Source organism: Sturnira hondurensis, unplaced genomic scaffold, assembly GCF_014824575.4.
Source record: "Sturnira hondurensis isolate 20B ecotype Veracruz unplaced genomic scaffold, ASM1482457v3 Scaffold0024822, whole genome shotgun sequence".
Classification (NCBI taxonomy): domain Eukaryota; kingdom Metazoa; phylum Chordata; class Mammalia; order Chiroptera; family Phyllostomidae; genus Sturnira; species Sturnira hondurensis.
The window spans coordinates 5,277,864-5,292,548 of record NW_028097453.1 but is presented as its reverse complement, the minus strand read 5'-3'; the positions used below and the strand labels follow the sequence as shown (position 1 = coordinate 5,292,548).

General features: G+C 48.2%; 1 protein-coding gene across 1 annotated transcript in view; it reads right to left on the bottom strand.

Moving 5' to 3' along the window:
* CD101 (CD101 molecule) overlaps nt 1-14,685 on the bottom strand; it is a 36,277-nt gene that overhangs the window by 3,698 nt on the left and 17,894 nt on the right. Inside the window, exons 5-8 of the mRNA XM_037038891.1 lie at nt 12,394-12,777; nt 11,316-11,720; nt 8,625-9,035; nt 5,531-5,926 (exon numbers count right to left, since the gene is read on the bottom strand). Of these exons, the coding sequence (XP_036894786.1) occupies nt 5,531-5,926; nt 8,625-9,035; nt 11,316-11,720; nt 12,394-12,777 (1,596 nt within the window). The remainder of the gene's footprint in view (nt 1-5,530; nt 5,927-8,624; nt 9,036-11,315; nt 11,721-12,393; nt 12,778-14,685) is intronic.

Below are 14,685 nucleotides of genomic sequence, written 5' to 3'. Positions count from 1 at the left end.
CTCCATCTCAAATTGGGTGCTTGATTTTGGAAGGGCGGGCAATGGGAAGGCTAGACTTTGAGTCCTTTATTATCCCTCCTCTCCATCCTACCTAACCCTTCTAAGGCCCTGCTTGACTAGAGTAATTCTCCCATGTCTTATCTGAATTTGAAGGCGTGTGGTGAAGAAGGAGATACAGACAGGGATGCTGAAAAAGAATGGAGTGGAAGAACATGAGGCTAAGGGTACTTCACACTATTCATGTGTGGACTAGTTATTGAGTACCTCCTCCATCCTGGAGAGCTGGGTTCAAATCTTGCCTCTTCCATTTACCATGTCTGACACTGGACAAGTTACTTAACCCCTCTAATTATTAGTTTCCTCATCAGTCATGTGGGGACAATAATTTCTAAAGCCATGATGAGATAATGCATAATAAAGCACTTAACATAGTGCCTAGCACATTCGTTGAGTCAGCAAAGAATAAATATTAGCTAGAATGCTACTGGGAAAGTCAGGAAAATCATAGGCAACTTTCTCCTGAAAGACCAGAGAGAAAACAGGGCTGAACTTGCTGGCTCCTCTCAGGGGCCACAGGCTGGGTTGTGTTCTTCTGTGGGCCAAGACTCTTTCTTAAATCTCTGAGCCCTCTGTCCCCAAGACTGGGGGACATTCAGCTGAGAGCCCCATGGTTCCCCAGGAGACTCTGGCTTCCTTTTTCTACTCATGGGGGGCAGAGAATTGGGAGGTGGGAGTCCACAGAACCCATGAACCACCATTGCTAGGATGGGGGTGTGGTGATGGGGGGATGGGACTGGCACATAGAGGGTGAGCAGAACTCTGGTACTTGCCTTTCTACCACTGGGGTGCTCACCCTCAGTGGGAAGGGACTGCCAGGGGGGTGACCATCTTAGAGGGGAGGCGGCTGCCCACTTAGAGTGGACTGCCATCAAAGGACATTCCTCACGGTGCCACTGAACGGGCCCACAGCCAGCAGCCATCAGCTCCACCACCAGGTTTGGCTTCCCCTGGGACCCCAAAACCACCCTTTCCCACCATCTGCCTCTCACCCATACCTGGGTTAGAATTACTACATTCAAAACCATTAAGGTTTGGCATTCTGAATTAATCCGAGTAAGTGCCCAAGGTGCAAAGTGCAAGGCCTGCAAGACTGAGCCAAAAGTGCAATGAGAACACTTCATCATGAGGTTTAGTCCATAACAGGCTGCCACCCACAGCCAAATGCATGACGAGGAACATTCCTTTCTGATGTGGCCTTGGAAGAAGAAAGGTATGGGACAGTCAGGAGGCTGCCAGCTCTTCCCCCACCCCAACTAAAACTTGGGCAACTGACTTCAGCCATGTGGGAGAGTTGGCTCTTGCCCAAAAAATAAAAGTAGTGTCAGGCAAGCTGATACAAGCACATCCTCCAATAAGTGAACCCCTGATAGCATCCTGTTCCAACCCATCATAAGGCTGGCTCGCTCATTCTTTCAACAAGTATTTGCTGAGCGCTCTGGTCAGGCCTTCCTGGGGACACTGGGGGAGCATGGATACGTGGCATGGTCTCTCCAGAACCTTCAGTGTGGGGGTCACATATCTCCTTTGAGGATATACCCTTCAACTAGATCTACTCAAGTTTCCCAAACAAAAGCTGGGAAATAGTAACAAACGCCATACTACAACAAATAATCCAGCCTCCCCAAAGCCCTGTAGCCTTGCCTATCAATCACAGAGAATTTTCTAGAAGAAGACATTTATGTCTGGGGTCTGAGGGTGAGGCTAAAAGACTCAGGCGGCTGGAGCCCCTGCCTTGGCTTAGCCAGAGCTAAGGAAGTAAGACGGAGAAGAAAATGCAAGGCCTATTCCCCCAGGGACATGCCTCTTAACTTCCCTACCTTCACTTAAACCACAGGCTCCACGGTTCTGTGACCTAGTCCCAAACTAACTGAATGTGCAGTTGCCAAGTAGGGGTGGTGGAAAACCATCTGAGAAGTGAGAATTGGTAGTACATTATATTTGATCTGCCCTTTGGCTTAAGGCTCTTGTCCTTGTCAGGAGCACAGTTGCACTGTGACCCAGAGGGTGTTCCAGTGTCTATGTTCCAGGCACAGTGCTAATCCTGGGGACGAGACCCTCAGAGTCTCTGCCTTCTCAGCATCTATGGCGCTGACGGATGTTAAACAGGTGTAATGACCAAGGCAGTCAGGCAGGAAAACTCAGAAAGTGTCAGTCAAGTTGGTAGGTAAAGGGTTAGCACGTGCTAGCCAGGGAAAGGCGGCCCTGAGGGGCACTCCAGTCAAGAGGTGGCGTGTGTTCACGCAGGGTGCTGGCCCGTCACTCGTGTCTGCTCTCTTCTACTCTCCCTCTTCTCTCCGTGGGCTCTTCCCCTCTAGAACACACACGTGTTCAAGTTCCCACGGTCTCCAGACAAAAACAGAACAAAGCAAACTTCACTGACACCTCTTGCCGTGCGTGATGGGGGTTCCTATTTCCCTTTACATCAACAGTCTTGCAAGCATAGCCTGTATTTGCTGTGCCCACTCTCTCACGCAGCCTGACTTCTCTCTTTGCTTTTCTGCTATTTCTCTCTGTATTGCTAAATCCAGTGGCTGTTGCTCCACTCTTATTTTCATTGGCCTCTTTGCAATAGTTGTGGTCTGTTGGCTCTCCCGTCCCTCTTGACGTTCCCCCCCCACCCGCCTTTGGTTTCTGCGCTGTCCCAAAACCTTGGTTCTCCTCTTACCTCTCTTCTAGTCCCCCATGCTCCTTCCCAGGCTCCTCCTCTGCACTTCCCTAATCAGTAAATGGTGAGGGATCTCCGAGTTCCATCTCTGGGCATCCTTATTGGCTATAAGCTGTTGACTTTTAATCTACAGCTCTGGCGAGGATCTCATTTTGAAGCTCCGGTGTCTACTGGAGAGGTGTTCCTGGGTAACTCACAGGTCCTCCAGACTCAAGTCCAGCCTAACTTATTCAGACTTGAACTAGTCTTCCCCTTCAGATTTTTCTCTCGTTTAGTGAACATTCCACTATCTACCTTTGCCAGAAACTTGATGTTCACCCTTGAGTCTTCCCTTTGCTCACTCACCCCACCCCAAGCCACATACATCTAATCAGTCCCTTAAACCTTTAAGGGTACACCTCCTCCTCCCACATGCCTATTCTACTCTCAGCCCTCATGGGCGCTTGCCTTAATTCAGGTCTTCATCTTGTCTCACCTGAGTTCTGCAGTCACTTCGAAATGGTTTGCCCTGCTCTGTGTCTGCCTCTCTTCTCACTGTTAACACTGATCCTAGAGGGGAGCTTTCTAGAGAGCAAGTCCGAGGCTGTCCCTCGCCTGCTTGAGGGTGTTCAGCGGCACTCCATAACCTCTCCGATAAAGTGCACTGGCTTCAGCTTCATACGCAAGACACGTCTTGTACCGGTACCTGCCCCGCTCGCTAACCTCACCTCTTGCCATCCTACCGTAGTTTCTATGATCATCTTGCACACCCTCTCCTTTTCATAAAATGGCTTTCTTCCCTTTTTCAGGCCCATAGTTGGGGGAACCTTCCCAGATCCCTCCTCGCCCAGTCCTTCCCCCCAGCTCTGCCTCTGCTCCTGTCATAGTGTACTGAGACTATTTCTTTGGTGGCACTTAGCACGTTGGACTTCACTTCCCCCACCAGACTCTGGGCCCTGTGGGGATAGATTCTGCAATGCATGTTTTCATGTCCTCAGAACCTCATCTACTGCTTTATTGAATAAATTACCATATTTTGCTACATCAGTGGACATATATGCACGGGCATTTCCGTGTGTGTGTGGCACGTATGGAGGCACGGGAGAAAAGAGTTAGCGTTTGTTTTGAGCACTTACAATATCCAGGGACCGTGCTCAATGCTTTGATTTTGTAGCAAGCAGGCAGGCGGTAGAGCTACAGTCTGAGGCTGGGTTTGCCCGATTCCTCACCCTGGCCTTTTTCTTCTCCCTACACTGCCTCCCCACCCCCAGAAGAACCATCCAGGCACGGGAAGCCAGATGCTGGGCTACAAAGGTGGGATGGGGTACCCTCTAACTGTATTTGCAAAGAAAACCATGACGCAGGCTTGCAAACTTCTTCAATTGTGAAGAATCCAATTTCTTTCAAGGGTCCATCTGTTTAAAACTTCACACTTGCTTTTCCAAGGATCCCACAAAGAGATGTGCTTTTTAATTACAGAATATATACTTCTTAGAGTTGTTATCTATTTGTTCTACTGCAAACAGTGCTGGTTCTGCAGAGCCCAGGGATTCTGGTGGGAAAAGGTATATGGAATGGGCTCCCATAATTCCTGGGATGGAAGAAAACTGATTGGAAGGAAAACTCTGCTTGGAGACTTGGGAGGAAAATTCACTGAAGAGTGGATGGGGGAAGAGGATGATGGCACCCCCAGACAGCAAACCAGATAATTTTGACTTCTACTCTGGAAGCCTTGCTGGGGTAGCTGGGAAGCTTCCAGACGTTTTCCACGGCCCTCACTCCCTCCTAAGGAGTGTCACCAAAGCTAGCTGCTGTCCTAAGAATGCTATCATTACTGACCCTTTGTGCCCTCTCTGGTGAAGGGAACCAGGACCACACCACCGCCTCTCGGTGACCCCTTCCCACCATAAGTTTCACTCGTTGCTCACCTCTCCCCTTCTCCTTAAACCCCACCAGGCAGAAGTGGCTCGGGGAGTGAGCTGGCTGCAACCTGTGCCAGCTCATCGACCGCCAGGGAAGACTTACTGGTCTGGCTGGAGACATTTTTGCTTTCATTAACAAATGCTTAATAAATGCCTATGATATGCTTGGCACTGCTCTGGCTGGAAGGGTGCCCTCTTCTTCTCCAAAATCTCACTCCACATCCCTCCTGAGTCGGCGTGCTCAGCTGAACAGAGGACCTTCCCATACAGAGAAAGGTCACCCTTTGGCCAATGGCCTTCTGTAAACAAGTTCCACCAGGTGCACTTCCTCCATTGACGCCTTTCAAGGTACAATTAGCAGAGGCGCACCAAATGAGCATCATTATGAAAGTGCAGTAGTTGGCTGTCCACACAGAGAGATAAGGAGCCTGTCCTTTGTTTATCGAGAAAGGTTTTTCCTGTTTGTTTTGTTTTGTTTTTGACCCAGGGAGCATTGAGGTGTAGCTGACATTGGTTCAGCCAGATGAAACATAAAGTCACCATGTCCCTCTCTCATCCCTATTGCCACTGCACATCAGCACTCTGAGATTCAAGATCAGCCAAGACCCAAGGGTGTCTGCTTCAGACACTCTTAGGTTACTTAAAGGGATATAACACGGAGGGCTTTTTTGTTTGGAATCGGGGGTGGAGTCCTCTGACATTTCCATGTCTGGGCTAAAACCTCATCTAGACCGTGTCTGTCCAACTAGGTTACCGTCAAGGGAAAAGGCAAAGTCATTCTGTTTGGGAGTCTGACGTGGGTTTCAGCCCACGGAAGGAGCAAACCATAGCTGGGAGAGGAAGCTTAAGAGGGGAGACAAAGATTCGCCTGGCCATGAGCCACGGCAGGATAACCCCTGGTTACCTGAAGGCAGCACTGTGAGCACCACACGCTGCGACTCGTCTGATGCTTGGGTGACCCACTTGCTGGGGGTGCCAAGGAGCTTCCACTCTGCCGCCCTGCACCAGTACGTTCCCGCATCCTCCATCTCCACTTGATGAAACTTCAGGACGAAGTCGGTAGGGGACGCACGGTAACACTGCAGGCGCCTCCTGAGCCCCTCTTTGCCATACTCCAGCAAGCCATCATGCTGCAGATGCACCAGCAGTTCGCTTCCAGAATGTTCTCCGGTCCGGTACCACATCACGGAGAACAGGGAGGCTGAGTCGCCTGAGCTCTCCAGGCTGCAGTGGACGGCCACCTCTGCATGCTCAGTTGCATTTTCTGTCCAGTACACTTTAGAGACATGGACCTTACTTCCTGGGAAGTGAAATGGCATTGAGTCAGAGGAGAACCCAGACTTCTAGACTAGACACCTTCTCTGAAAAACTCAGTTCTCCTTGAGAAGATGCCATCTTATAGTCTTTAGATATCAGGTCCTTCATCTTTAACACTTTTCTTTGATGCCCTGTCCTTCTTATTTGCTAGAACATTCTCAGCTATGAATCAAAGCAGCCATTTCTGTCCTTTAGCCCCGCCTCTTGTCTCTGGACCTGCCACTGAAAGCTACCCAGCTTCGGTGGGTGCTCTGCCTGCCTCCTTCCCCTCTCTCTGGTCACCTCTCTCTTCTGCCTCCCAGAACATCCAGCCCCCTGCCCATCCCTGGAGTCAGATATTCTACCATACCCCTCATTCTCAGCAAACCACCAGGATATCATCTCCGGTGTAGACACAGGGAAAGAGAAGGCCATGCGAGAGAGTGAACTTTTTAACGCAAGTGTTAGACTTCCACTCAAGGAGACCATTTAAATCATTGAATTAGACTAAATTTTAAGCAGATTTTGACATTTACTGAATTATTTTCTCTGCTAACCAGCAGGTAAGGACTTGGAATGAAAGCCAGACTAGCAACAAAATAAAGAAATTATAGTGTGCACTGAATTTCCAACTCTACTACAAAAACATTGATAATCTGTTGTTAAAAGAACGACTTTGATCCTGGATTTTTTTCCCAGTTACTATCTTTACTCCCTCCTTCCCTTGACCGCCAAGCTTGTGACACATCAGCTTACGGGATAAACTGCTATTTCCCTGCTTCCTGTCCACAAATTTCTCCCGGTGCTACTGCAATTGACCTTCCAATCCCACTACCACACTCTGGCCAAGGCCCACAGTAAGGGCCCGTTTTCCGGGCCCAAGAAACCCTCCATTGTTTTCTGCCCCCTCTGTGGTGTTTTGGTCACTGGAGTCGTTTTCTTCTTGAAGGCTTCTCTTTTGATTCCGGAGAAAAAAGCCCTCCTACAATTCTGATCAGCGTTTCTCAGTATCTTACCCTGGGGCCCCTTCCTTAACTTACTCCTTACCTCCAGCAGCCACATCCAAATACATTTTATTTGACACCTCAGGATTTTAAAGGAATTTGAATTCATTGTGAACTTTCTCAAAATAAGCAATGTCACATGCACACACCCACAAAACCATGTTCTAGGCATTTCTCGAGATACTAAAAGGCTGGACACGGAGCCCGTAACTTTGAATGGGAAGCTCTGGTTTGAGCTCAGAAGGAGCTGCCTCCTCGAAGGGGTGTGCATACACTGTCGCAATTTGGCTTAGACAACTTGGAGGAAGGAATGCCAGCCACACAGATGGAGAATGCAGAAGTGGGCATGCGTCTCATGGGATGGCAGACAGGCCTGATGTAATTTGGGACACGCTGAGTGTGAGGGATGCCCAGGCATCCGAGCAGGAACGCCCGACGGGCGGTTGGAGTAGGGGGTGAGAATAAAGACCTGCAGCCGTTTCGTGGAAGGTGGCAGCTAAAGTCAAGGCTGTGTTGGAGAAGTTCCACAGAGAGCGGAGAAGAAGAAAATTGGGCCCTGGATCTGTCCCTGAGGAACACCACATTTAGCAGGAGAGGAAGAGGGGTCTGAGGAACACAGAGAAGGGGAGCCCGGGGGGCTCCCCGCTGCCCAACAACAGACTGTGAGCTCCTTCAGGCAAGCACTGTGCCTTGTATCTGACTATTCCCAATGGCCTGCCATGCAGCAATACTCATTATAATCTTCTTTTTGATGTTATGTTGAAAATAGAATTTCGAGCGCCAAACTAGATGAACTTATTTGCATTGTGCTGTTGGATCCCATCCAGTTCCCGAACCTTAGCCATGACATTCATCTAAAGTTTTTCTAAAGATTTCATTTACTTATTTTTAGAGAGAGGGGAAGGGAGGGAGAAAGAAATGGTGAGTAGTAACATCAATGGGTGGTTGCCTCTCACATGCCCCCTACTGGGGACCTGGCTCATAACCCAGGCATGTGCCCTGACTGGGAATTGAACCTGTGACCCTTTGTTTCACAGGCCGGCACTCAATCCACTGAGCCACACCAGCCAGGGCGACATTCATCTAATTTTGATCAACAGTGGAGGTGACCTAAGGCTGAGAGATCTAACCCTGCCCACTCTTAGACCGCAGCACACTCAGACCAGTGCAAGAGGGTGGAAGGTCTGTCACATTTTTAAAGGTCTCCCGAGGAAGAGGAGATTCCCTCCATCAGCCATTCTAATGGTTAACACTCTTATTTGCCTTCTGTTTAGGCAGCCAAATGTTGAAAAGCAATTTCTGCACACATCCCTGTTGAGCTGTACGGTTTCTGTTCACAGTGGGAGAAATATGCTTCGCATTACTCTTTCTCTGCCAAATTACGATAGAGCCCCACCAGAGTGACACAGCTTGTCACAGAGATCTGAGGATACGATACCCTGGGTACCTGCACGGACCCGGCTGCCAGGCTGATCAGCAAACAAGCAAAGGAATCTTGGTTCCCCACCCCCAGCTGCTTGAAACCTCAGACTGATTCACTTTAAATGCCCCACCCCCACCTCTGGTGGACCTCTAGGTCATTGTGAAGGGGACACTATTCCTAGCAGTCCAGGTCATATTTTTACCTTCACATAATCCCTCTAAAGAACAGCTGCTCAAGAGAGGTGGCACTCCTACAGAAAGACACATGCGGTTTACCTGTGGGCCTGAGTTTCAATTCTGTCAGACCTGACGTCTCTTCTCCGAGTCGGTACCGTGCACCATCTGCAGACACGAGCCACTCCTGCACAGCGCAGCGGTACGTGCCCTGATCGCTGTCTTCCACATTCAGAATGTGCAGCTGAAACATGTCTCGAGAAACTTTCTCGGTGTGGAATTTTTGTTTTCTCCGTGGGCTGTGAAATTCATCCCCATATTTTACGACATTGGTTTGGTCCATCTCCAGGATCGTCAGCCAAGATGCATTAGGAGAAATGGAAGAGAAGTACCAAATGACAGCTAACGGAAGGTTTCCAGGGGTCTGGGACAAGATCCTACATTCTATGGCCGTGTTGGAGTTGATGGAGAGCTCTTGGACTTGACTGCTTGAGTTCACTTTTAGCTTGCTCTCTAAATTAAAGGAATGGAAACAGGTACTTTTGTGAGAAAACAGGATTTCAAGGTAGAACGGTCACTAGAGGTCAAGTAGAGCAATACCTCCCACATCCAGCAGATGTGTGAATTCCTGCTCCAGCAGCCCCACTGACTGCTCATCCCGCCTCTGAACCACTTCAGCACAGACACCTCCCCTCTTAGCATTTTATATCTCACATGGAGAGAAAGTTCTTTGCCCACGTGTTCTCTAACCAGAGTACTGGATTGTCAACTGGCCAGTCTAGTTGTCTGTGCCTTTGAACATGGGTGAATAAGAGGAAGTTGGATGGGGGCTATGAAACTTGCATGACTCAAACACTAAACCCACTGAGTGACCCCCAAAAATCGTATGTCTCTTTGCAGCCACTTGACTGTGGGAATATTGTATCCACGTGGAGTCAACTCTCCCATAACCCCGAAGCTTCTCTGCTCTGTCAGAAAGAAGAATGACAAAGCATGGCTTCCAAAGCTTATTCCAACTTCTTGTTGACATCGTTGATTCTACTTTTATAACTGCTTATTGATGTGAATCTTCCTTCACTGAGAATTTATGAAGCATGTGCAATGTTCCGCGCTAGGCTATTCCAGGCTCTGTAGATAGTTCCCTTTTTGGGTTCACAGTCTAGAAGAACAGACTAGGTACAGGGACCAAGGCTCAGAGATGACAGGATCGTGTCACCCAGCTGGGACAGAGGTACGCAGAAGTGACTATCAAAACACACACCAGGACCGCCTAAACCAAATATGGGGGTGAGGAAGGCTTCCTGGAGGAGATTTCTCTAAGCTAAGTCTTAAGGGTTAGTAGAAATTAGTCTGCTAAAGAAGGGTTGAGGAAATTCCACACAAAAGAAAGAACTTGAACAGAGACTTTGAAAGACAGAGAGAACACAGAGTATTTGAGGAACTGCAAGTAATTCAATGTGGCTGGAGTTCAAATTCAAGATGGAATATGGAAGGAGACGATGCTGGAAAGATATAAATGTACTGAATTATAAAAGACTTCACAGGATGTACTATGGGAGTTTGGATACGAGGTGGGCGTGGGGGAGTTGCAGGTGACTCAGGTTTCCCAGTTGGGTCACTGTGGATGGTGGGGACATAGGGAACAAGGTAAGAGGAGGAGCTTTGGAGGGATAACAATGACACATGTAGGTTTTGACATATTGAGGCAGCTTCACAGATGTGTCTGGAGATGAGAAGAAAAGTCCTTCAGGATAATGGGTTTGGGAGTTGTCGGTACACGGGCTGGACCCATGGGCGGGAACAAGCCCACTTCAGTAGACGGATAGAATGAGGAGGGAGGAAGCTGAGGGTGAAACTCAAAGGAATGAATCAGTGGAGGGGAAGATGTCTGCAAAACGAAAACAGAAAAAGCAGTTGGAGTACTAGGGTGGAAACCAAGAAAGTCTTGTATCATGAGGTCAAGGAAAAAAGAAGTTTCCAGAAGAAAAGATTGGGCCAAACAATTTCAAAGTCCAAAGAAAGGACAAGCCAACTCAGGCATGAGTTAATCAATAAGGGGATCGTTACTACCACGGAAACATTGCTCAGCAGCAGACGCGATAATGACAGCCACCTCTTCCCACACAGTTAGAGTGTCTGCTTGGTGTGGTGGGCACTGTGCTAGGCACCCTGTCGATGTCACCACCTTTAAACTGCACGCAAGCAATTTATAGGTGAGGTAGCTAGGCTGGGACAGATTAAGTGACCTATCCAAAGCCATGCTGCTAGTCAGATCTATAATAAATAACTTCCAAGGCTCTTGAACATTCTGTCCTAAGAGAATGAAAATCTTGAAAGAAGATATTTGACTCAGCAAAACTGCCTGCCTGGGTTGTCTTACTTCTAACCTCTCCATGCTATTACCAATCGACAAGGTAAATTGCATTTCCTATAACCGTATATTCTCTCTCCCACATCAACACATTAAAATGAGTGGATAAATATATTCCAGTGAAGTTGACATTTTCCGTAACACTAGGGGAGACAGCCCGAGCATTTCATGACTGGTAAGCAGGGGCGGTGAATGGTCTGAGACGATGCCTCACCCTGCTATTTTAATGCTTTAACAGTCAGTATGGTCATTCTGTGCATGGCAACATAGTGTTAGCCTGGATATCACTTACAGGCGTATATGGTGCTGACTTCTGCCGTACAAACACAAGGAGAAGGTATTTCACGCTGCAATTTTATAACCTACCCCAAATGGGAGTCATATTTTTTTAAAAGCAGGGATTAATTGTGAGCGGCGATTACCTGGTAAAGTGATGACTATGCTGAGTGGGTGAGACAGAGCGGAAGCCCGGGCGGGGCCGTTTGAGTGCAGGGAATTTCTATCATAAACATCCACCTTACACTGATACACCCCCTCCTCTTCCTTGGTGGCATCATAGATTAGGAGTTGAGAGTGAAATGAAGACTGTGACACCTTAATCTTCTTTTGGGACTGGGACGGGAAGTCTCTCCATTCGATAGCGCCTTGATGGGTGACTCGGACTAGCTGGTGGAAGACCTGAGACCCGGCTGGCCGAAACTGCCACGTCACGGTGAGTGGCACCTGGAGGCCAGAATAGCCAACACCCACTACGCAGGACAGGTTCAAGGTGCTGGTTAATTTCACTTGTGGCTGACGGCTCATCAAATTAACTTGTAAACTTGAGGCTGTGGGCAGAAATGTGAAATGCAATTTGTAAGATGTCGATCAAATCAAAGTAAGGTACTGGCTAGGAAAATAGGCGTCGAGACGTCATTCAGCCATTGGGAGTATCAGGGGTTTAGGGATAGAAGTGGAGTCACAGCACAGTCTGTCTTGAATTCTGACCTCAGTTCTCCTAAGCTGACCCTCCTCTCAGAGAGTTCTCAGCCGTGACAACAAACAGGCAGTGTTTGTCTGTCCAGGCTGCTACTTAGACTGCCACTGAGTGGGTGGAGTGCTCCACCAGCCCGGTGGCCGGCCTCCTTCCCGCACTGTCCCCGCCGTCATGGGTTCAGTACGTTTGTTCTTCTGCACACGGCTGAGAGACTCATCCCAGGGCTGCTGCTGTCAAAAGCCTGAGTGTGTGGGGCTCAGCTCCCCTTGGCGCATCTCTTCGTTTTTAACCTTGAATGACAACTCACAAGTTGCACCCTATCAATGACCTTTATAAAGATGAGTTTTCCCTCAGAGATAATTGGCAGACGTAGTGCCCAGGGACTGTGCTCTGTGTCCGAGGGTACATACACCATAAGTAGGGGATTCAGGATGAGACACCATCAAACTCCACGGCACCCCTCAGCAGCAGAAGGAAGGCACTGGTGGTACGCAAGTTCAGAAACGGATTTCTGTGACACTTACCTAGGGGTTTCACGGTGACGGACACCTTCTGAGCCCAGCTCAGCCCTCCACCTTGGGCCCCGGTCCTCTCAGACACTCTGCACTGGTAGGCGCCGCTGTCACCGATGCTGGTGGAGGAGATCTCCAGCTGGAAGGTGGCCCAGTCCATTTTCTCCAGCCTTGGGTGGCTGTGGTTACTGGGTTCGCCATAGGAGGCACCCCGTCGCACTGTGCCAGCCTGATCCATGGCAGCCACGAACTCGGGCTGTGCCTGGTTCCGCGGGAAGTGCCACCAGTCCACAGACAGGGGGCTTGCAGCTCCGTCTGCCTTGCAGAGGAACGTCAGGGCCTCTCCTTCCCACACAGTTTGCTGCTCGTTCTGGGTGGACAAGACCACACTTCTTGCTGTGGATTGCAGGTTAGTAGAACAAATTATTTTAAGTAAAGGAAAACATTTCTAAAGCGCAATGATTTCTCACTAACTAGGACCTGACTGGCGGGTGACAAATCCGATCAGGCCGTTTACTCCTATAGCACTTCAGCAAAAAGACTTGCGAGACTCCGGAACCGTGCAAACCGGACAGCAGGAAGAATATCTGGAGAGTCTGTTTATACCTAAACAATGTGTGACTTATCTCATTTTTAGCAATGGGTTAAATCATCCCTTCCTGAAGGACCTCTAGTTGGGAAAACATCTGTCAATACTGTGTTAGATTAACTAGGGTGGGTGTGTGACCCTGAGAGTAATGAAGCCATGTTTATTTAAATTTTCCTTTTTTGGAGTTCAGACTTTCACAATTCAAAATGACCCTCCTCTCCCTACTTTCCTTCCCTAATTAGCACGTGTTTTCAACAGCGAAGGAGCGTTGTTAATAGGATTCCTGGTCACAGCACTACCATTAAAAACAATTACTTGGGGGAAAACACATATGTGCATATATACAGATATAGTTCTTTTTCAAATTATATACATATAGTTTGAAGGGAGGTCCTTCTTTTATCTAAACTATACATATAAATTGGGTTCCCAGATGGGGAAATTCAAGCTGTGCAGAAAGGCAGACATTCACTCCACAAGCACTTCCTTGGCGAAGCCTTGCCCTGGGTGCTTCGTGGGCAACGCAAAGACGCCTCAAAGCTTGTGCCCGGGGGGCAGCCCCGCCTCACGCTTAAGGCCAAGGTCCCTGGAGTCAGAACAATCTTGGGCAACTTCGCTGATCTCTGTGAGCCTCACTTTTCTTTCCTGTAAATATAGGGGTAATAATAGCACCCCCCTTATCACAGTGTTGAGAGCAGTAAGCGAATGCACACGCAGGGGGCTTAGGCTGGCTGGCAAGGGAAACTGCCTGCAAAGGTTAGCTGTGAGCATTGGCATTATATGTTAGAATAGGCACTTAGAGAAAACAGTGGTAGTTCAAAGCCAAAAGAGAAATAGAAAATAGAGCTGGTGTTGGAAATCTGAGGAGGATCTAATTGAGTTTGCAAATTGTTCTCCCCTGTTGTGGCAGGAGTTCAGTCTTCTGCTGTTTTAATTATGTATGTGTATAAGTTACAAAGGCAGAATGAAGTTTAATGTCTACAAATATATCACATATACATACATATTTGTAGAATATGTACGTATTTTTTCAAGTTAAAAATAGATGCGTAACTAAAGTTTCAAAATGAGGGCCCTGACTGGTGTAGCTCAGTGGACTGAGTGCAGGCCTGTGAACCAAAGGATCGTGGTTCGATTCCCAGTCAGGGCACATGCCTGGGTTGCAGGCCAGTTCCCAGCAGGGAATGCACGGGGGGCAACCATACATTGATATTTCTCTCCCTCTCTCCTTCCCTTCCCCCTCTAAAGATAAATAAATAAAAAATCTTTAAGAAAAAGAAATTAGGAAGAAAATTTTTATCATTTCACTACTCTAATATAACCATAATAATTACTTTCAACTAACACCAATTATTTTTATTTTATTTTTTTAAAGATCTTTATTTATTTATTTTTAGAGAGGGGAAGGGAAAGAGGGAAAAAGAGAGGCAGAGAAACATCAGTGTGTGGTTGCCTCCCACACACCCTCACTGAGGACCCTGCCTGCAGCCCAGGCATGTGCCCTGGCTGGGAATTGAACCAGCGACCCTTTGGTTCGCAGGCCATCACTCAATCCAAAGAGCTACACCAGCCAAGGCTAACAGCAATTTTTTTAAATGAGGTTTTTTTAGTTCATTGTGGTCATTACTGCCTCCTGGTGAATACCGAGTGTGGGCAGGTTACATTCACGGGGACAGTGAGCCCCCCCTTTTTTAAAATATCCATAGGATGATAAA